General features: G+C 42.4%; 1 protein-coding gene across 2 annotated transcripts in view; it reads left to right on the top strand.

Moving 5' to 3' along the window:
* The window catches only part of MYO1D (myosin ID), a 310,477-nt gene that overhangs the window by 164,646 nt on the left and 123,302 nt on the right, over nt 1–22,529 (top strand). For both annotated transcript variants that reach the window (XM_053911384.1, XM_024564798.4), the window contains exons 17-20: nt 4,396–4,619; nt 10,358–10,502; nt 11,018–11,122; nt 18,810–18,923. In XM_053911384.1, the coding sequence (XP_053767359.1) occupies nt 4,396–4,619; nt 10,358–10,502; nt 11,018–11,122; nt 18,810–18,923 (588 nt within the window). The remainder of the gene's footprint in view (nt 1–4,395; nt 4,620–10,357; nt 10,503–11,017; nt 11,123–18,809; nt 18,924–22,529) is intronic.

The following is a 22,529-nucleotide window of genomic DNA, read 5'->3' as shown; positions in this document are numbered from 1 at the left end:
CCAAACCAAGGAAAAGCTCACAAGACATGGAAAACAGAATACCTGTACCCGACCTAATCAGAAGCCTATGGTATGCTCCAGGCAGCGAAGCACACCTCTGGTGCATTTATTTTGTTTGCATTAAGCAAGGAACTCAATGACCCAAAGCTACTCAAGGCCCCAGCCGTGTCTCCACACCGCTTGAGCAGCTGAAAGACTGAATGAGGCATATCAATCATGAACATCCAGTCCACATGATCAGTGGAAGAATAAAATAATACCCAGTGATACACTATTTGGAATAAATGGAATGCTGACAAGGAATGACTCACACTCATTAAGAGTTTCCAGGTCACACCGACATGTGACTAAGGCAAAAAAATCTGCACATACAAAAAAGGGGGAAGGGCCACAGGCTCCTAAAGACAAAGATTTCAAATAGTCATAACAACCAATGCATACTGAGTTCCAGTTACCCACCAGGCACTATTTCAAGTGTTTCATGTGTACCAACTCCGATAATCCTCACGACCTCCAAGATAAGCATCATTCTCATCCCCATGGTTACAGATAAGAAAACTAAGGCGCAGAGGGGTTAAGAAGCTTGCCCAAGTTTACCCAGCTGGTAAAGGTGGGGCCAGAACTGGAACGCAGGCAGTCTGCATCCAGACCCTATTCCCATCTACTCGGCTCTCACACCCCAAGAAACAGACAATGATTCAGGCAACTCCTCTGTACCCTCAAATTAAAGAGAAGTTTACTGGCCATGCACCCTTTCTTGGAAGCTGCTGGAAGGAGGAGAACCAAGAAAAAAAGAAACACATAAGCTCAAGAATCAGGGATCTGACACGGAAGAGTTGCTTTGAAAGTCCCAGGACAGGCACGGTGCAGTGGGCCCGAAGAGCGTAAGAACACAAAGAATGTCAAAGAAAAGATTCAATCGATGTGCTCGACAATTGGAAAAATCATTGCTGATCATTTGACGGGTCTGTTAGAGCATTTGGCAAAAATTAACGGTAGGTATATAGAAAATAAAGCAGACTTTTAAAATGAGACAGCTGTTAACTGTAAGTAAAAGCAAATTTACTTGACAAAGCAATGAAAGGGTAGTCATATTATACTCCTTAGCAAGCACATGGGTGAATCAAATTAATCTGTAATATGAAATATAGTATATTGTGGGGGAGCTTTGCTGGACAAAGCGAATGAGAATAAGTCTACCAAGACATGATCTGCTTGGGGAGGAAAGGCTGGCCAGTCTCTCAGAGGAGAAAGGCCTTAAGCCTCTTTCTCAGTGGGCCTTTATTGGGTTTAGTTGCATAGGAATACAAGACATATATGTAAATCTCATCAGTCATTGTCAGGCAGTAGTGATCAAGGAATAGATAACATTCAAAGAACTGTGAGGGCTTATTCTGAGTCAGGGTCAGATAGAGTGACACCAAAGGGCCGTAAAACTTTGGGAAACAAACTCAATTTATTCTGGGACCCTTATCATTTAAATTGAGGGTATTCTTAGCAAAGCAGGTTTCACAGGATTGTATGCATTCTTTCTTAGGCCTCATAGCCCAGGGGAACCACCCTTTCCAGCACAGGGCCATGCCTGCCTCTGGCATTGTTTTAAGCTTAAGTCAGGTGGGGGAAGTAAGGCAGCCAAGAGATTAGGAGACTTCTTACGGATAGAATGAAGTCTTGGGCTGTGATAAAGCCAAGGGGTGGAGGTCCATTACCCCTTTTCTATAGTCCCCTAAGTCCTTCCCTGGTGCCTCTTCATGACTGTGCCTGTCTTAGGTTGTTCCTCCCTTGAGGAATCTTACCCGTCATTGACTATCCAGCCATCCTCCAGGGGCCAAGCAGGGTGAAGTAAAGGGGGCAGAGGCTGCACCCCTGCCAGGATGATAACTTTTGCCTCCTTACTGGCTTATGATCCCAAGGTCTTTTTACTCAGCCTTAGCCATGGGGGGTTACAGCTTCTGAAACCAGGCAGGGCGGTTCCCAACAGTATATATATTATGTAAATTATTTATGCAACATATAACATAGTTAATGTGTAATAATACAAATGCTGTCAACTGTAAAATTTTAAATGTAATTATTATTGAGATGATAAAGAAGAGGTTAGAGGATGGCAAGAGAGAGCTGAGTCACCAAATTCTGTCATTTGGATGGTGTCAAAAGGATCAGCCAAGAAATAACAGTATGTGTATCATTGGTAAATACAGAAGAAGCAACCGAAACAGTTTGCGTGGAATGGAACTGGACTGGGAGGTGGGGAGGAGGGGGTAGATAGAGAAGGGGAAGAGCTGCTATCTTTTTATAGAAATTTTTTGCTATTTGATTTTTCAACTAGACAAAACCTAAATAAACCAAGAACACAGATGAAATTTTAAAGGCTGTCAAAAAAAAAACAACCCTACACCTTAAAAAGCACTTACTTATAAAATGTTTTTTTCCAAATTACTAAAGAATCTAACAAAAACATTTTAATAAAAAGCTCTGCAAAACACTTCTTGAAAATTAAAGATTGGTTTCCTATATAAAAGTAACTCCAGGGAGTCTTAATTTCCTTCCTCTTAAAAAAAGGGGGGCCACAAACAGCATGAAACTTTAAAAATGTGTTTTCTTTGAGAAACTGAATCACAGACTTCCACCCTGTAATTGTATTCTTTTGGTCTTTTCAAGATGCTAAAGAAGGGACCTTTATTTTAGCACTTGGGCGGAGGCATCAGAAAGCCATCTGCAGGATGGTTTTGGCTACAAAGAAGAGAGCCATTTTGATGAAAAGGATTCCCATACTGCTGCCACCTGCAGTGACCAGTTTTCATCCCCCCGCTGTCTGCATGTTCTGTTTACGTGTGAGCTCTAGGTTCCTGTCACAGGTTGCTTCTATGTCGTGTTTCCCTTCCATGCCATGTTTTTTCTTGACCCATTAGCTCCTCTTTGGGGCCCCCGGTGACCCCCACACGTGGTATGCAAACAAATCTATCTGTATTGGGCAGCAGGCTGGAAAAGGAGAACATGACAAGTACACGGTGCCAGTTTAGGAGTCTGCATGAAGACACCTAAGATGACTGGATAACAGAGGCACTGCATGCGTTTTCCTGAGAGAAACTGGTGGGCACAGTCGGGGATTTAAGAAGGAACAAAAGGAACCTGAAGGAGTCTGGAGAACCCATAGGGTAGACTTTGAGCTAGAGGTTGCAAATCCTGGTCTTAAGAGGCCAGAGACAGGCAGGGAAGTAAAACCGTCAGTGTAGGAATTGGAATGGTCATTTAAGAAGCAGCAGTGAATAACGGGAACGTGATGGCGGTGTGTGCAAGGAGTTTATCATCAAAGAACGCAGAGTAGTTTGGGGTGTTGGAGACTATGGTAGCAGAAGGGACAAGAAAGGGCCCTGGCTGTGTAGCTCACTTGGTTAGAGCACTGTCCCGATACCCCATGGTTGCTGGTTCAGTCCCCAGTCAGGACACATGCAAGAGTCGCCTAATGAATAAGTGGAACAACAAATCAGTGTTTCTTTCTCTCTCCCCCCCTCCTCTCCCTCTTCCTCCCTCCCTCTATCTCTTTTTCTCTCAAATCAATAAATAATTTTTTTAGAAAGGAATAAAGGAGGGAAAGGTTTATATTGGAAGTACTGTGGAAGAAAGAGTCAGGTTGGTGGCGGACAGCATGTATAGGGGAAGAGCTGGTGATGAAGATTACACCACATTTCTTTTTCCCTGGGAGACTGAGAAGTATGGGAACCTGGACAGAGGATCCTGAAAAATATATAAGTATCTCCGACTTCCCCATGCTTGGCTAAAGCTGGCATTGAGACATTTATGTATTGTCTGATTGATTTCTGAGACCGAAAAGATTTTAACGAAGATTCACACGGTACTCGTCATCTGTTTTACCCTTTCCCAAGGAATACACCTAAATTCTTGGGAGTTTACATAGCACCTGGGAGAGGGGCGGCCCAGGAGGTGTATAAATCAGTCTGGAAATCCAACATGACATTACGCTAGTAGCCAATGTATATAATCTATGTAAAGCTAGGTTTCGTAAGAGAACCACAGATGTTCATGGGTTTGGGTTCTGACTCAACTTGTTTCCTTTCAACATTCTTAAAATATTTTTCTGAAGATATTTGTAGTTTGGCTTTCTTCTTTTCATGACCGTAAAGTGGAAATAGGATTCTGCCTCAAACTCAGCCCACACTCCAGTGTAGACAGCAGAACCAAAACCACGGACCTGGCTCCCAGCGCCATCTGTTGGTGGCAGACAGAATGGACATGCCTTGGCTCTGGCTGATTTTGGTGGCACCTGCAAGTTCCCCAGATGAATTTATAAGTAGAGGAGCCTCTGTGCTTTTAAAAGTTATCTACTCTTCGGACAGCCAGCAACGTTTTCTTTTTCTTCCCTCTGCTGTGCAGGTGTGGCGGGGCACCCTGGCCCGCATGCGGTACAAGAGGACCAAGGCAGCTCTGACAATTGTCAGATACTACCGGCACTACAAAGTGAAGTCATACATCCGTGAGGTGGCCAGACGTTTCCACGGCGCCAAGACTATGAAGGACTACGGCAAGCACGTGAAGTGGCCGACCCCCCCTAAAGTTCTTCGCCGTTTCGAGGAGCTTCTACAAGCGATTTTTAATAGGTAAGAAAGTATTAGTGTGTGCCGCGTGCATCTCTGGCGGCATACTTAGTGTGTAATATAAAATCACAATTCTTGCACCATGATACTGGCTCAGTTGTTTGCTGTTGAAACGTTTTCTTTTACCTTATGTCTTCAGTTTGGGAACTTTAGCTTTCAAAGGGCGTCTCTTTCCCTCTCAAAATAATGGACCTGCCCATTCATTTTTCCTGAAGCAAGAGAGCAGTATACCACCACCTCTGCGTCGAGCCATACTTTAGATGTTATGGGAGTGCAGACTCTACTTTCTTCTCATAGCAACAACTGTTAAAATCACCACACAGAACTCAATCTGGAATTTCTGTTAATCCCGTCAGAGCATGGCTGTCTATCCGGCCGTGCCTTAAATTCACGAGGAATTTATAATTCATGACACTGCCCAAGCGGCCCCTCCAGAAAGTGCTGTCTCATGGGGCTGGGAATGGGGCCCAAACAGAGGTCCTTTTTAAAGCCTCCCCAATGATATTAAAATGCAAGGGAGACCTGGCTGGTGTGGCTCAGTGGATTGAGCACCTGCCTGCAAACCAAAGGGTCTCTCATTCAATTCCAAGTTAGGGCACATGCCTGGGTTGCAGGCCAGGTCCCCAGTTGGGGAGGGGGGGCGATGCAAGAGGCAACCACACACTGATGTTTCTCTCCCTCTCTTTCTCCCTCCCTTTGTCTATAAATAAATAAATAAATAAATAAGCATGCACCCATGTAAAATTGGATACCTTTCTATCAGATCTTCATTCTTTTATACACTGCCCTGAATCTGAGTAGTTATTTATAGATCCTTTCTCCGCATTTTTTGAAATTATTTGTTGCTTGTGTGCACCCAGATATATTTGGCTGTGTCTTGGAGGCAGCTATCCAGTCATGTAAACTAAGCTAATGGTCCTCGAGTGTGTCATTTGGTGGCATGGTGTCCCACAGAGAACACTGCATGCAAATTGGTGGCAAATGTCAGAAGATAAAGAAAAATGCATGGGAAGAAAACTCTTTAGTGTTGACTATGTATCTCATTTGCTTTTTTTTTTGGAGAAAGAAGTGATTGCATATGAAAGAAAATCAAACAGTACAGAATTATTGAGAGCAAAACACCTCAGTTCTCAGGTATGATACTGTAAATGTTAGTTGTACATTGGCACATTGGCAGCCTTTTTAATGCACAGGCAAATTTTTTTTCATAAGTTGTATTATCTACAACCTGCATTTTTGACATAATTTAAAAAGTAATTAAGTGATACATGAATACATCCTCATTTTTTAAATGGCATGATGTAAAAATATATAGGATATAAAGTTGAAACCCTTCACACCTCCACTTGTCTCTCCCCACTTTATTTCTTTCTCCGGAAATAACCACTCATTAACAATTAGTTTGTATCCTTGCAAACCCTCGTCCGTGCATTTACAAACACACTCATAACAGACAGCATGGTATAGTGGTGAGGAACACAAACCCTGGAGCCTGGGTTCATATTCTAGCTCTGCCACTGACTAGCTGTGCAACCTTGGGCAAATTAGTTAACCTCTCTGTGCCTCAGTTTCCTCATCTTTAAAAGGGCTTTAGTAATAGTGCCTGCTCATAGGGTGTTGAAAGGACTATGAGCGAATATGTATAGAAAACATTTCAGATAGTGCCTGACACATAATAAGCACTTGAGAAATATGTGCTCTTCCTGTAAGTGTGTATGCATGCAGAGTCGCATATTCTTTGGGCTTTTTCCCGCTCTTTTGCTACACAAGCATTGTATCTGGCTATAGGACTTGACTTAAAATTATCAGTCTTGAAGTTCCGGCCAGTGTGGCTCACTTGGTTGGAGCGTCGTCCTGTACACCGAAATGTTGTAGGTTTGTTCCCCGGTTGGGGTTTGTCCAGGAGGTAGCTGATCAATGTTTCTCTCTCTCTCCTTTTCTTTTTTTTCTCCCTTCCTTGCTCTCTAAAAAGCAATGAAAAAAAGGTCCTTGGGTAAGATTAAAAAAATAAGTCTTGAAGACCCATCCTTGACAGTAAATAAAGATCTTTGTAATATTTTTAATGGATGCAAAGAATTACTGATTTTGATTATGTTGTACTGTGGCCTGTATGGTTTTCTTTAGATTTTGAGGCTTTATAGATGGCAAGAATGATTAATTTTTATAAAAACTTAATTCATTCGGGAAATATATACTAACACCTGCTGTACCACAGGCACTGACCGAGGTTCCAGCTGTATGGCCACAGTCAGGATGCCAAAGACGCTTCCAGCCATCCTAGGGCTTATAGTCAATGAGCATCTTGAAAATAATATGTCTGCTCTGTTTGTTGGCCACACACACACACACACTCTCTGAATGAATCTTGCTAATTGTGTTGTTCTGGTCCAAAGGCAAACTTGTCCTGTAAAGAGCCAGATAGTAAATTGTTTAGGCTTCGTGGGCTACATGTTGTCTTTGTCACATATTTTACCTCGGTTTGGTTTGGTTAAACATGTAAAAACTATTCTTAGCTTGAGAACACAAAACCAGGCCATGGGCCAAATTTGGCACAGGCTCTAGTTGACCAACCCCTAACCTAGTCCCTGCATTCTGTCTAAGGTGCCCTTGAGTGTCTCGGTCTGTGGACTACTGAGAGGCCTGTGCTACCAGGCTCCACTGCGACTGTGGGCTTGTCTTTTCCTAGATCTCAGTGTGTGCCTGATGGTGTTCACGCTTGCCCTGCTCCTCGGAGCAGCCCGTCCTTCTGGACACCTGGGAGTCCAGGTCGTGCCCAGCCTTGTCCCCTCTTTCTCATTGTCCAGGCTGGCCGTTTCTGTGTCTGCAGCTGTTGCTGTTGGTTACACATATCTTTTGGTGGAGGTTTGTTTGATAGGATAAGCAGCTGGTGTGGCTGTTTCGTGGTTGTGTAGGTCAGGTTCTGGATTCCCAGGTATGCCTTTGGAGTCAGTAGTTAGGTATGGACCTTACCCTGGGCCACTGTGGGCAGTGAAGAAGGCACAGGCTGACCAGGCACACAGCCTGAAAACAGACTGACAGGCAGAGCAAGGACCTCTCCCCACTGAGAATGAAATTTGGGGCTCAAGGTCTAATTGGGGCAGTTGCCTAACATGCTACATAGGATTGTGGGGCCTGCCTGTCCCTAGGGTCCTTGCATTTGACCACAAACTGCTCTCCACCTGTCACTCTTCCAGCCTCTTTGGGAGTGGTCTTAGGACAGTCTGTCCCACTGGAGTGTTGGTTGGCTAGAGAAGGTAGAGAAGAGGATTTCACTGTTGTGTTGAGCCTTCACTTTTTCCATGGTGGTAGTTTTGGCAACCTACCATCTCTGACCCTCTCTGCCATGGCAGCTGTGCCCATCTCACCACGGCCAGCAATTCTGTGTTCAGGGAACTGGCACAGCTGTCACCTTGCAATCCCTCACCTCCTGCCCTTGCTCCCAGCCCCTGCTGCTTCAGGCTCAAGGATTCCTGGGGCCACCTTGGAGAAGGGCCCATCTCCTTCTGCTGAGTGGATTGCTCAGCATGGAGCTGCTCCTCCATCAGCTCAGTCCCATCTGCTTCCTCTCTTCAGTAAGTCTTCACACCCTCCAGTCTATTGACAGCACTCCCATTTTCTGGTGGTGGTTTAGATTTTTCCCTTTTTTTTATTTATTCGGTTATTTTGGTGGAAATTTGAGAGAGTCAGAAAAAACATTTAGGCTCAAGCCGCCATCTTGAAACAAGAATACACCTCAGGAAGACCTTAGATGAAACCAGGCTCTCTAACATTTTGCACATGTAAGTGGGGAGAAGACCACCACTCTTTGGTTTCAGCTGAATCTCGTTCTGGTGTTCCACGGAAACAGTTTGAGAGCCACTGGCCTTGATTATTTCATCTGATGTAGGGCAATTCTCAGTTCGCTTCCAGCCTCCCTGCATCAAGCTCCTGGGGCGGAAAAGACGGCCTGAGTATCACGCAGGACTAGGCTGCTGCCAAGAGCATCAAAGTCCTTGTACTTGGTTTTCCCAATCAGGAAGCTTATTTTTAACTTACGCTTTTAATTGCTTAGACAGAAAAACCTTGGAGTCATTTCTAAATCCTCTTGTTCTCTTGCTCTCTTGCCCCCACATCTAATCCATCAGTGAGTCCCATTGGCGCTTCCTTCAGAACATATCCAGAACCAGTACCTTTCTCTGCCTTGACCCCGGATCCAAGCCATCCTCTACAGCGTGCATTACGGAAATAGCCTCCTAACTGGTCATCCTGTTCCTAGCCCAGTTCCCTTCATCCTTTCTTCATACGGCAATCAGAATGATCTTATAAAGCAGGGGTCAGGTTTTATCCCTTTTTTGTTCAGAAACTTCCAATGGCTTCTCATCCTATTCAGAGTAAAAGCCAGAGTCCTGATAACGGCCTGCCTGCCTGGGGTAGGCGGGGGGTTGGGTGGGGGTACTGGCCCTGGCTCTCCCTCTGACCTCCCCTCCTGTTTCTCCCTCCCTCCTCCTCGCTGTTCCTGTGCTATCGACACAGGACTCCTGGCTGGTTCTCTAACACACCAAGTAAGCTCACACTTTACAGCCTTTGCACTCAGTTTTCTCTTCCTGGGAGACCCTTGCTCAAGTAGCCACACATCTGGCTCCTCCGCTTCCTGTAGTTCTCTGCTCAGGTATCCTCATCAGCGGTGCCTCCCAGACCACCCTTTGTAAATAACCCAGCTCCCTGTTCCTTCCCCCTGCTGCACACCCAGCCTCCTTTCCTTGCCTTGTTTTCTTCTGTAGCACTAATGCCATCATATGAGGGGAGACCCTCCCCAAAATGGAATTATCTTCTGGAGGATGAGCCCCTTGTAGTACAGGCTTCCCCCGCTAGGTGAGTGTTCTAGGATCCCATCTGTATCACTGCACCAGCCTGTGGAGAGGCTGCATTTGGCTTCAGCAAATTGTTTGTGAAGATCCTTTCGGTGCATTCGCCCATTTCACGACGGGTGATTCCGAACGCACCTGCCCGCACTGCGCTGCACGTTCAGCAGTTTTTGACCAAAAACAGCATCACCCCAATGACCCACTCTCCCTATTTACCCAGTCTCTCCCTTAACGACATTATGTTTGTTTCCCCAACGAAGTAAGTCCTCACAGGGAAACATTTTGCTGATATGGAAGAAGTGAAACAAGAAAAAGGCAGAAGCCCTAAAAGGCATCAAAATCCATGAGTTCAGAAATTGTTTTGAGCAGTGGAAAAAAAAATCTCAATAGGTGTATTGCATCAAATGGAGAGTACTTTGAAGGTAACTGAAGTTTAAACATATGAGAATAAGTACACAATGGTCTCTAAATAAATTCCCGGGCTTTGGGGTCTCCCCCTTGTACATACTGTTGCCTTGTCTATCGTCTCTCTCCACTCCAGAGTAGAAGCGCCTAGCAGAAAGGACCTTCGTCTTTTTGTCCACCACTGTGATGCCTACAAACACGTGTCGAGTGAATCCAAAGTAGCTGTGCCCTAGCTGTGTATCGGGAATGCACACTCACTAAGTTCTAGTTGTGTTCAAATCACACACACAGCAAAGCAAGTTTCACAAGTATCTCTGATCACATAAAACTGTGTATTTTAACAAGTGCTGTATATATTTTGGAGGCATTTTACTTTTTTAGGGTAGCATGCAAGTAGTTTGGTCTAATTCTACTTAATGGCAGATTCTTGTTCTTGAGAATGAATGGTATTGTGTTTCTGAAGTCTACTACATTCTGTTTGTTTATTTATAGATGGAGAGCATCTCAGCTCATCAAGAGCATACCTGCATCAGACCTGCCCCAGGTCAGGGCAAAGGTTGCGGCCATGGAAATGTTGAAGGGTCAAAGGGCTGACCTTGGGCTCCAGAGGGCCTGGGAGGGCAACTACCTTGCTTCGGTAAGTCCAGAAGAGCCAAGTAGAATCGCTCCGCTCCCTTAGCAAACAAAGAAAAGAATTCTTCTCCAAGAATTTCTAGACAACTGACCCTTCAGAAACTAAATTTCTATGAGTGATACTAAAAAGATTTATTGCTTCTCAGTATACAATATTTGATGTTTTCCCCAATTTAAAAAGGGTGCTCTGCCTTCTGTCTGTAGTAGGTATACTCTCGAACCTGGCTTTGACCATTTAAACCTTCCTTTGCATAATTCAGCAACTATTTTTAACTACCACCTTTATATCAGTTATTCCCAAAGGTGTATTTCATCCTCGCTCCCATTCCTTACTTTAAAGTGTTTCTAGGACCTTTGGTGTTAAAACAACTCTTTAGTAGTGTAGCATCTGGGATGGGGAGATAAAAAGTACGTGTGGGGAACTTCGTAAGCACAGTAATAAAGCGGCATACTAAAAGCTCACCTTTCCATCCGCACTGCTAAACACAGGCATTTTATCATGTTTCCTTTTTCTTTCAGAAGCCAGAGACACCTCAGACCTCAGGCACTTTTGTCCCCGTTGCAAATGAACTGAAACGGAAGGACAAGTACATGAACGTCCTCTTTTCCTGTCATGTCCGTAAGGTAAGGCGATCTTGAACCAGATCTCTGGAAAGAAGAGTCTGATTCAGGCTAAAGTTCCTTAGAAATGACTTCATTAAAACATGACGGGTACATACTTAGCTCCGTTGTCAGTGAGCTATAGCTGTCCATGAGGAGGCGTTGATGGAACGTCTGAGATGGCTGCAGTTTAGAGATAGGCTGTAAAGCCTTCTTAAGGGAAGTGCATCGTTTTGATATCCAGTTCTTTTAAACACAGGAGGGGGGACCTCCCTGAGGTCAAGCATTTGTATCTTACAGCATGTGTATCTTTCATAGCACATACTGGTCTGCCTTGTATGAAATGGTTATTGAGGACTTTTTATACGTGTTTTATTACTATTTTAAATAGGGGAAGAACATAGTTTGGAAAAGAGAGAAGGACATACTGAGATTTGGAAGGGAGGGGAAAGGGTTATATGCTATGCATATGTTTGCTTTTCTGAAGCAGGACGTGCTTCATTATTTACCTGGAGACGGGGAACAGGTACAGGTTGGAAGGTGGAAGGCAAGAGACATAACTGGTTGTTTAAAACCTAAGATACTTTAGAAAAGTAGAGAGAGAGGAAATTATAAGGGCATTTTGTACAACTATGCAAATAAATTTTAAAATATTGAATGGGTGAATTTAAGAAAAATATTGCCTAGAATGACCTCAGAAGAGAATTGATATAAATACAGCAATAGCAGAATTAAGAAAACATTAAAAAGTTACCTCACAACAAAGGTCCAGGTTTAGGTGATTTTAGAGGTATTTTGTTTCAAATTTTCAAAAAATGCAGTGTTAGTCATATCAAAATAATGAAATATTATTTTACAAGTATAAGTTTGGCAACCTTTAAAATGCTGGAAACAACTAGTATTTGTGAGAGTTTAGGGGACACTATTGGTAGGTCATAAAAGAAGCCTCGATAAATGCAAAAGGGTTGAAATCGTACAGAGCGAGCTCTCTGACCGTAGTGGAGAGCAGTTAGGAACGAATAACAGAAAGCAGCGTAGGGTATGCAAAACTAGGTGGGAATTAAATGGCACCCTCCTGAATGACCAACGGACAAGCAAGAAATCACAGGAAAACCAGAACACTTGGAAAAGAAGACACAACACGCCAAAACTTACGGGATGCAGCTAAAGCCGTCTCAGAGGGAAATGTAATGCCTGCGATAGAAAAGATGAAGGACCTCATATCAGTAATCTTCTACTTTACGACACTGGTCTTAAAAAAAAGCAAACTAACCCAAAGCAAGCAGGAGAAGGAAATAATCAAGATTAGAGCAGAAATCAGTAAGATAAAGAATGTAAAAATATGGCCCTGGCTGGCGTGGCTCAGTGGATTGAGCACTGGCCTATGAACCCAAAGAATGTAAAAATAATAGGAAAAAAAGCAACAAATCCAAAAATTGGCTTAAAGATCAACAAAATTGACAAATCTTTAGTCAGACTGACCAAATACTGGAGTAGAAAAAATAGATTAAACTTTATTCTTGTAGTTCAAAAAAAACATAACTATTAGTGTTCAGACATTCTAAGGGAGGGATCATCAATTCAATGTAATATAAACTTTTTAACTAAATAGAAAGCAGTCGGTTTTAAACTTAGAATGAATTACCCTATTTTCCCATGTGTAAGGTGTACTTTTTTGCCCAAATTTTTGAGGGAACAATAAGGATGTGCATTATACATGGATATAATGATCACACACCATGGGTGTAATAATCATGTGTGTAATGCGCACAAAAGTGTAGGTGCACATCATACACAGCAAAATACGGTACACGTCGTCCAGGAGAGCTTGCTGGCAGTATCTCGAGTGGTCGCAAAGTCCCGAGTCTAATTCTGAAGTCCCAAATTCAGAAACTAGTTTGTAAGTATACCTTGAGTTGATCTAGCCGATTAGGAAATGACTTTCTGCTAACCGGATTCACAGAACCACAAAGGGATCGACCATTTCAGCCCTTTTAGTGAGTCCTCATTTCTACTATCTAGGGTACTTCCTTTTTAGAATCAAGATACCTGGGAAATCAAATTATTAATCAAAACAATTGATCACAGACAGTTGGACAATCACCCTCCACTGCGGAAAAGCCTGGTGCCTCTGATTCCGTCTTTCCAGTGATGACAGTTTGCTGTCTAACAGCGTGACTCTCCCTGGGTCCTGCTGGATAAAAACTGAAAAATTCTTTGTCATGCTCCTGTATTTTAAGTTCAGTACAAAATAATATTTCTCCACTTTAGAATCTTGTCCTCTTTAGAATCTTTTTCATCCCAAGGACATACCAAGGTAAACTTGACACCATTTCAGTAAAGCCCTCTTCTTTATGCTTTCATTCTTTATGAAGCGGCCACTTTCTGTTAACTACGGTCATGCACCTAGGGGACTTCTGCAAATAGCTGCTCTCACTCCTGCCTTTTCCCCTGGTCTCTCTCCGGGGAGGCTTCCTCTCTGGCCCCCTGTGGTGCTGACTAACCCTATAAACAGATCATTAGAAGTGTTTGGGCAGAAGCAGGATGATAGGGGTTTTTGTTGTTTTTTCTCTTTAGCTTAGGAAATAGAAGAAATAAGATGAGATCTTATCTAATAGTCTGTAATCCAGTTTCTCCATTACTTCATGAATTTAAATGGAAGAAAATTAGTGCCCCTATGCCTTAATTATTTCAATTTAGTAAAATTAAAATTTCATATACAGACTTACATATGTACATGAAAAGTTTTTCTTTCCATTTCGTTTAGCTAAGTTATGCGACTTGGAGCTTTCACTTTGTTATAGGGTGTCCTTCCCGCTCACTTGGTCATGTTTTAAGGATGATTTGAGTTGCTAAAACAGAAGGTAAAGATTCATGACCTGTTCTCTTTAGAAATTACATTTTTGCATACAAAAGGAATGTAGCATTTCTAAACAGTCTCAGTAAAATTGCTGCTTTGAGGTTTTTGTTGGTTTCCAGATTAACTCACGGACCTGTCATAGCAAGGACAATACTCTCCACTTGACCTCTGTGGCCCATTGTTTTCAACTCTTGCATGACCTTGTGAAATTATGCAAAAATACTGTTTTTTCATATTTTTGCAACATACTCATATTTTTCAATATGAATTCACAAAAGATGAGGAACACTACTTTTGCTTATTATTCAGCTTCCACCTTGTATGTTCTCTGTTCTCCGTATTCTACAATGGGTTCCAGTGATGACTAATGTCCTCCCGCATGAGCTTCACAGACTAGTGTTCTTTTGAATCTGAATGTGTTTTCGGAAAGGGGCCCTAATTCATTGTATTTGGGAAATGCTGAACTAAACCATGGAGCGTGCTCTTTGAGTGCAGCATTCTCAGAACCTTTGACGTATCCGCGGGTTATGAGTATCCCAGGGAAGGCTGCGGTTCGCATCGTTCCTCAAGCCAGCGTGACTTGGAGCCCTTTCTTGCACAAAGTATCATGTGAGGTTAGAGTTGTGCCAGTAAACAACTTAGAAAATGCTGATGTAGACGCTCCACCATCACTTATTTCAAGTCTTCGGACAAGTGCCAGTTCACTTCTGTGGCCAAAACTTACCATGCGACGTGAATAGTTATTACCAAGAGTAGTTATTATTTCACCGTGTCAGGTCTATTTTATTCTTAATTACAGATGCCATGTTTGTCATGACAAAAAATACATTTTGGTTATGTGGAAATGTTTAGAGAACTGACCGATTTCTAAAACTATGAGTCAAGAGGGAGAAGACCGAATAAAATTCACACTAAAATTTGAATTTTAGTTTGCTATATTCTACCTATAACAATATACCTTCAGTGTCCCATCCTCCCTGTCCTGATATACACCTGTACTTAGGCGTATACCCTACCAATGCTAACAACATTTTCAAATTAATTTCTAACTTAGTTTGCATCTTGAAAGTTAGATCTTGGAAGCAGGGACGGGGACTTTATGTATCACAACTATGCCTTCTATTCCACTTAGCTGAGGGGTTTGGGCGAGTTCTTTACTGTTCTGTCTTGCTTTCCTCCTTCTTCTCATCACTGAGAAACCTGACCTTGTAGCTCCTCAGGAATTTTTAGTGCTCAGTGCCATGATTTAAATGTTACACAAACCTGTAACACTGAAACATGCTCATCGGCAAGTAGTTAACTACGTATTTATAAAACATTCTTCACTAATTCTTTTAGAAAAAAGATTTACCTGCAAACGTGAGCGTTTTCTGACTCCCTGATAAAGCAGCACTCTACAGAGTCACACACATGTACATTTTCTCCCAATCTGATTATCTAGTTTTATTTTCTTTATATTTGTAAGAAACGATTTTCACTTGCAAGTTTCTTATCTGTCTCGACTCCATCTGCTAGTGTCAGATTCTCACTGTAACCAAAGACTTTATGTCATTCCCTTGCATATTGTCAGCAACTTCGGAAGTGCCTGGAACTGCGCATGGTATGTTTGGGAGAAGGAAACATTTACCAAATTACTTAGTGCCAGGAAATGTTTACCAGTATAATTTTTTTTTTAATTACTAGGAGTCATGTGCTGGATTAACAAAGGTAGAGAAAATAAATTCAATCCCATTTATAGATTTCTGATGATAGGAAGACACTTTTCTCAATGAAATGGTGAGTCTAAAGTTTTTATAAGCTGTTGCCGAGGAGTAGAGCGTCGCAAATACAGAGGGGCTCGTTCTCCAGGGCAGCCTCGCTCAGGGCGGTTCATCTGGTCGGTCGGCCTGCTGTGCGCATAGCCTTGCAGCTACGGCCGGTCGTGAACCTTCAACTCTGAAAAGAAAAGTTAAATCAACTCATGGAGAAGATGCTTTATGAGAAAAGCCGGTATACAAATAAATCTCAACAATCCCAACCAGGAGCATGAATAATTCCAAATCAACAATCCATGCGCTTATATAGTAATGCTAACGTTAGAGAGCTTTTTTATTAAAGCGATAGCTTACTCACCAAGGAGCTTGCAACCTCAGCTATAAAAAAGCAAGAAGCCCACAGTTCCTTTTTCTTCAGTGCAGAAATAAAGTTTTTCCAGGGCCAAACTGGGCAATGGGGACTTGAGCTGTTGAGCAACTGTGCTTTTATTTGCCATTGGGGGATCTTTTTCTCCACATTACACAACCTCCCCGGTGTGCTGCAGCCATCTTCCTCTGTCTCCCTTCGGACGGTTCCCCGTCTCAACACTGGCTGGCTCGTGTGGAGAAGAGGAGTTCTTGAGATTATCCTGTGGGATTTGAAGTACTCTCAAAACCAGCTGCTCAGCGAGGATGGTGTAGTAAATGCTTTGTAGGTTGCCCATGTCTGTACTGGGGGCTGTGAGGTGCAAGGTCAGAGGTACCGTATGATCACGACCCTCAAGGAGCTTACTGTTCATGAAATAATAGGGCAATAAATAAAAATCTGTCATGGATATTTGAGATTCTGCATTGTTTTTGTCCTGTCTGTGTATTTGTGTCGAGGTATGTAATTTGTATACAGGTAATACACATTATCAGAAGTATACAGTGAGTTTCGAGTAGTACATACACCCTGTAAATTACAACCCTATCAAGATAAAGAACGTTTCCATCACCCCAGAAAGCCCCCTCATGCCCCTTCCCTGCCGAGTCCCACCCCCACCAAAGGCAGTCACTCTTCTGGTTTCCTTTACCACACAGAGTTTTGCATTTTCTGGACCTTCATTAAAAAAGGAATCATACTGTTTTATGTGAAATTTTTACTTGGTTGCAAAGTGAAGTTGTCAGTCTTTTTTATAAGTATTTTGCTAACTTATTTGTAACTATTTTACAGGGAAAGCAGCTTTTTTGATATACTTCCAGCTTAAAACAATCCATATCTTTTATATCAACTGAATTAGACCTATATTAGTGAGGTTATAGTCATTAGATTAATTATCACAAGATAAGTAAGTAAAACCAACCTCTTGCCAAACATAGCTTCAACTGTAAGTTAAAAACCCAGTGTTCTGCCCTGGCCAGGTGGCTCGCTGGGAAGCAGCTGATTGATGTTTCTCACATCAATGTTTCTTTCTCTCTCTCTCTCTCTCCCCAACTTCCTTTCTCTGTAAAATCAATAAACACATCTTTGGGTGAGGATTTTTTTAATAAATAAATAATGAAACACAGTGTTCTACACAAACTGTTTTAACAAGTATATTTTTATAACAAGCATCCATGGTCTAAAAATTACAAGTCAACTGTCCTTGAAATTATTCAAGCTTTCCAATTATTAAGTGAAAAATTGGCACTTTTAATAGAGACATAGAGAGTAACTCAACTTCATGAGGAGACGCAGACAAAGGACAGATCTAACTTGATTGTCTTGCCGTGTAGAAGCATCCCCCAGCCTTCTTTCCTATCTTTCTGTCCAAACAACAAGTAATGAGATGGTGTGTCCAGTGTTTTGCATTAGCAAACCACTTAAGCCAGTTGGTTTCAATGTTATTTTTTTATTCCATTCTTAATTCCACATATATTCTGTTATGCATTCATTGGTGGAAAAGAATGAAATATATTTATTCTCCAACTGTGGAGTAGCAGTTCATAGAAAACAGTCATCATTTTTTACTCTAATAGGTTTTATAATGGAATTAGTTGGGTCTCCATTGCCACAGTCAATTTTGAACATTTTTGCTACCTGAAAAGAAATCCCACACTCCTTAGCTGTCATGTGTCCAAACCTCTCATCTCCCCCAGCCCTGCATAACCACTAATCTACATTCTGTTTCTGTAGACTGGCTTATACTGGACATTTCGTATAAATGGCACCAGACAATTTGTGTGACTGGCTTATTTTACTTAACATGTTTACAAGGTTCACACATGTGATAGCATGTATCAGTACTTCATTTTTTATTGCCAATTTATATTCCATCCTAAGGATAGATCACATTTTACTTATCCACTCATTGGCTGACATTTGGGTTGTTTCTACTTTTTTCAGTTACCATGGTTAATGCTGCTGTGAACATTCAGGCACAAGTTTTTGTGTGATTGTATGTACCCCGGAGTGAAATTTCCGGGTCACGTGGCTGTGTTTATCTGGTTGAGGAACTGCCACTGTTTTCCAAAGCGACTGCATCATTCTATAGGGCTCCAATTTCTCTACATCCTGGCCATCGTGTATTATTATCTATCTTTTTTGTGATTGTCATCCTAATGGATGCAAAGTGGTGTCTCGCTGTGGTTCTGATTTGCAGCTCCCTGGGTCCAGTGGTAACGAGCGTGTGTTCGCGTGTTCATCGGCCATGTGTGTCTTCTCTGGAGAAATGTTTACTCAGATTCTTAACCCATTTTTGACTGCGCTTTTGTCCTTTTATCATCGAGTTATATATTCTAGATACAATGTATATTCTGTATACATTCTACATACAAGTCCCTTATCAGACATATGATTTGTAAAAATTTTCTACTTGGTGGGTTATCTTTTTATTTATAGTGTCTGGGTTACATGTTTTCAGTCTTTTCACTATTTGTATTTTTCTTGTTTTCCCTGTTTAATTGTAAAATTCTGCAAATCTGGAAACGGCTACTCCTGTTAGATCTCTGTTGCATCCGGCCGAGTGGCCGTGCGTGGAACCCCCGTTACAGAACGCGTCTCCAGTCAGCCACCTCTGCCCCTCGATGTTCTCCTGGCAGATAATGTGACTCGTTCTTCCTGAGATAATACAGTGATTGGTTGGTTTTCTTACAGGTCAATCGATTTAGTAAGGTAGAAGACCGAGCAATTTTTGTCACTGATCGCCACCTGTATAAAATGGACCCCACCAAGCAGTACAAGGTGATGAAGACTATTCCTCTCTACAACGTGAGTACTCTGCTTTCTCTGAGTGAGGGATTGTTAACCTGGTGTTCAGGAGCCACGTGTGGGCTCATAGTCTGAGCACTAAAGCCTCTGGGGCTTCAGGATGCCCACGAATTCTTGAAATGTTATGCCAATCTTATGTTTATACAGATGCACAGTTTTCTACAAGGACTATCCAAAGCTTCCAATAGATTCACGAAGGCATTTTCTAAAGGGTAAAGACTGCATTCTGCGTGATCTTTCTCTCTTCCTCGTGCTATTCACTGCTTACCTGTTATATATCATGCATTTTCTTACTTATTTTCATAAGGCTTGTTTTTATAGGGAAGTAGATCAGGTAGAGAAACAGCAGAGAAGTACGGTATGAAGACATTACCTGTCTTTTACATGTAAATTTTATGCTGTTTCCAGAAGTTTTTTTTCATCAGTATGTTTTACCTGTGATCCACACCCACTCAGTTGTTCACTTCTCCGCGGGTATTCAAACTCTGAAATCGGTTTTTTATTTGAAATAAGAAGTTTGATAGGTGTCTTCTTGAATTTCAGTGAGATTTTTGTTATTTTTTCCTGTTTTATGGGGTCTGCTTTACAAGTGACTATTTGTTCTGATTCTTCAGAAAGATCCTACTGGATTATTTTCATTTATGACATGATTTTTCTCTGTCTGCTCGTTCTTAATGAGGGAGGTCTCTGTTTTTCCAATAATGGAATATGTGAGGAATATTATTAAAGATTGTTTTAAATGCTTTGGGTCTCTGCCAAAGGGAATGGGAAACATTGCTTCGTAGTTTTATTTTGTTAAATCAGGAGTCTGGTTGGTTGTGAGGTACAGAGAAGGCAGATTATTCCTGGCTTTGCTAAATGGTTTAAACATCACTGTGGGCTCATTGCCCAGATCGTCGCCCAGGTTGAAATTTGTCTTCATTATGCATCACACATGCACACTCACACACACACCTGTGCACACGACACATGTATGCACGCATCTGCGTGCACATGCACACACAGACCTTTCTTCCTTCCACGAGAAGGCTAATGGATTACAGCTAATGAGGAAATGCTATTCTGAGACATTCTTGATTGTATATATTCTTAGCAAACACTTGTGATCTTATATATCAATCACAGTTTAAGCCTAATAACCCTGAAGTCTTAAAGTAGGAGGTGAAGGAAAGTAAAGGAGAAAATCAAATTTTGTCAAAGTCTAGTGAAGCGTGGAACCAAACAAACATCGATTGCACTATGCGTTTTACTTCTTTTCCTTGCTTTCCGTTAAGTGGAGATCAGTCAGGCACAGGATATAAATTCAATAAAAAGTTAAACAACTCTTTGAATGAAGTTATATTCCCAAACTACCTTCCATTTTTATATTGACTGGTGTGTATTTGTATTCATTGTTGCCCTTCACATTCTCATTATTGTTCACACTAGCAATAATATTATATAATGTCAAAAATTAATGATGTTTATCAATGGCAGTGAGGGTGGAACAGTGTCAGTAGGATGGACATGCTGTCGCAGGTGTTACCAGTACTCTGCCCGCATCCCCTGGATTCCCTTATTTTTGTGTACATCAGCGTAACTTCCAGCAGCCAACATCTTCGTCAGAAACTATGCTGCCAGAACCCACTTTGCTCCCACACACAGAGGACTGGAAATTCCCACCCAGCCCAGCAACCCAGTGACCAATGGGTGTGTGGGGGGGGTGAATGCTTTAACATCTCACCATTGACCAAGATCATTCTGAGGTGTGTTTTATACCATTTCCTAGAGCTTCCCTGAGGAGTAAGCTGCAGTTGCCCACACTGGAAGCTGGATTAATGATGGGCCCTACTGGCTGCCTTCCCTTCCCTGAACCACCTCCCAACTTTCTTGCCAGTTTCCTAGCACCTGCCCTAGCATCAGTTCTGTGGGCTCATCAGCCTTTGTCCAGGGAGTGCTTCTGGGAGGAACTGACCGCAGGGTAGTGGCTGCCTCTAAGGAGGGAGCAAGTTGGATGAGATGGGCAATGTCCAGCTGGATCGGTAGAAATGTCTTAAAGTCTGAAGCAAATGTGGCAGAATGTGAAGTCTGCATGTTTAAAATGCTTTGCAATTAAAAACAGAGTTTAAGACCAGGAACCTTTAAAAATGATAATGTTGATAACAAGTGATGGAGAGGTTAGAAGGGATGAAGGAGAATGATTTACATTTTAACCATGTTGAGTTTTAGGTACTGGTGTATTTGTGTATACATCTCATCGATAATTGGAGGTCTAATATTATAGGGAGGGAAAGAATCCAGCACTTATGATAAAATTTAAGAGCAGATCTGTGTATAACTGGAGGCTGACTTAGGAGTCTAGAGGGAAAAAGGGGGGCAGATTATTCAAGAACATCCATCCATTAAATGGTGGGGAAAAAAGAATCACTGATGGAAATGGAATAAAATGGAAATCTCTTTATGGTCCTCCATTTTCTCAACTCCCTTTTAATGTGCTAAATGGGCCCTAATTTTTCTGCAGTTCTATCAGGTTATGAGTTATTCTAGGAAAGAAAAGAACTATGAAAACACCATTTTCAGAATCAGATCGGAACGTTCTCAGAAACAAGAGAAATCAATAAAAACACGTAGCTGAGTGTGCCACACCTCTCACGCTCTGGTTTTCATTTCTCCGTCCGCTCTGGCTCCGGGGAACAGATTGTGACCACGCTCTATCTTCCGTAACATTTTGCTTTGTCTCGAACGCGGATACCTGTGGACGTAGGGAGAGGAGTCTGGCGGAAATCCAGGGCGCTACTGTTCCTTCAGGTTGCAAAGCAGCTCTGCGGAACCACGTCACCCTGTGGCCCCTCAGCAGCGTGAATGCGCCTTGGATGGTCTGAGTTCCTGCCATTCTCTCAGTCTCTGCTTCTCTTCATGCGTCTTTTTACTGTCAGTTACTACTTCTGCAGCTTGGGCCAGCGCTAGGCTCAGGTCTAACCAGCCAACCCAGCAAACCATCAGAGTTCTGTCCTGCACTAACGTGTTGAACACCGAGTCTCAGATGAGGCCTCACCATGGCAACCAATGACGCATGATCCAAACTGGTATTTCCGTTCCTTGTCAAGTACTTGCCAATCTATGCATAGTCTTTTCTGACTTTTTCTAGTATGGCATGGATAATTATTACGGTTCATTTTGGGTATAGTTGATCTCTTCCCTCTGCCATTGTTGATGACTGCCCTTAGCCCCAAGTCACATTTGAACCGTGGTCACACATCGTGCTGAATATCGGGGCGGGGCGTTAGGCTTTCCCAGTGGGAAAGAATCAGTGGGAGAGGAGTGCTTCAAATGGGCCCGCTTCACCAGGCGTCCTCGGGGGCTTGGACTCTTCCCCTCCCCCCACTCCAAAGGCCAGGACCCCAGTCTTTGTCAAACAGGACTTAACTTGTGCCACACGTAACCTATGGTACATGAATGTGTGTGCGCGTGTGTGTGTTCTATGGGGGGGGAATCCACAAATTAAGTTTATTCGTTGCTTATGAGACCATCTTTGTTTCGTATATATTTTCAGTATTTATAACACCACCACATAAAGCTGTTATCGTTCAGCCAACCTTCTCCTGCACTGGCATTTCCCCAAGTTAC

The sequence above is a fragment of the Desmodus rotundus genome, chromosome 9 (assembly GCF_022682495.2).
Source record: "Desmodus rotundus isolate HL8 chromosome 9, HLdesRot8A.1, whole genome shotgun sequence".
Taxonomy (NCBI): domain Eukaryota; kingdom Metazoa; phylum Chordata; class Mammalia; order Chiroptera; family Phyllostomidae; genus Desmodus; species Desmodus rotundus.
The sequence above is the reverse complement of the archived record's forward strand: the minus strand, read 5'-3'. Positions and strand labels throughout refer to the sequence as shown.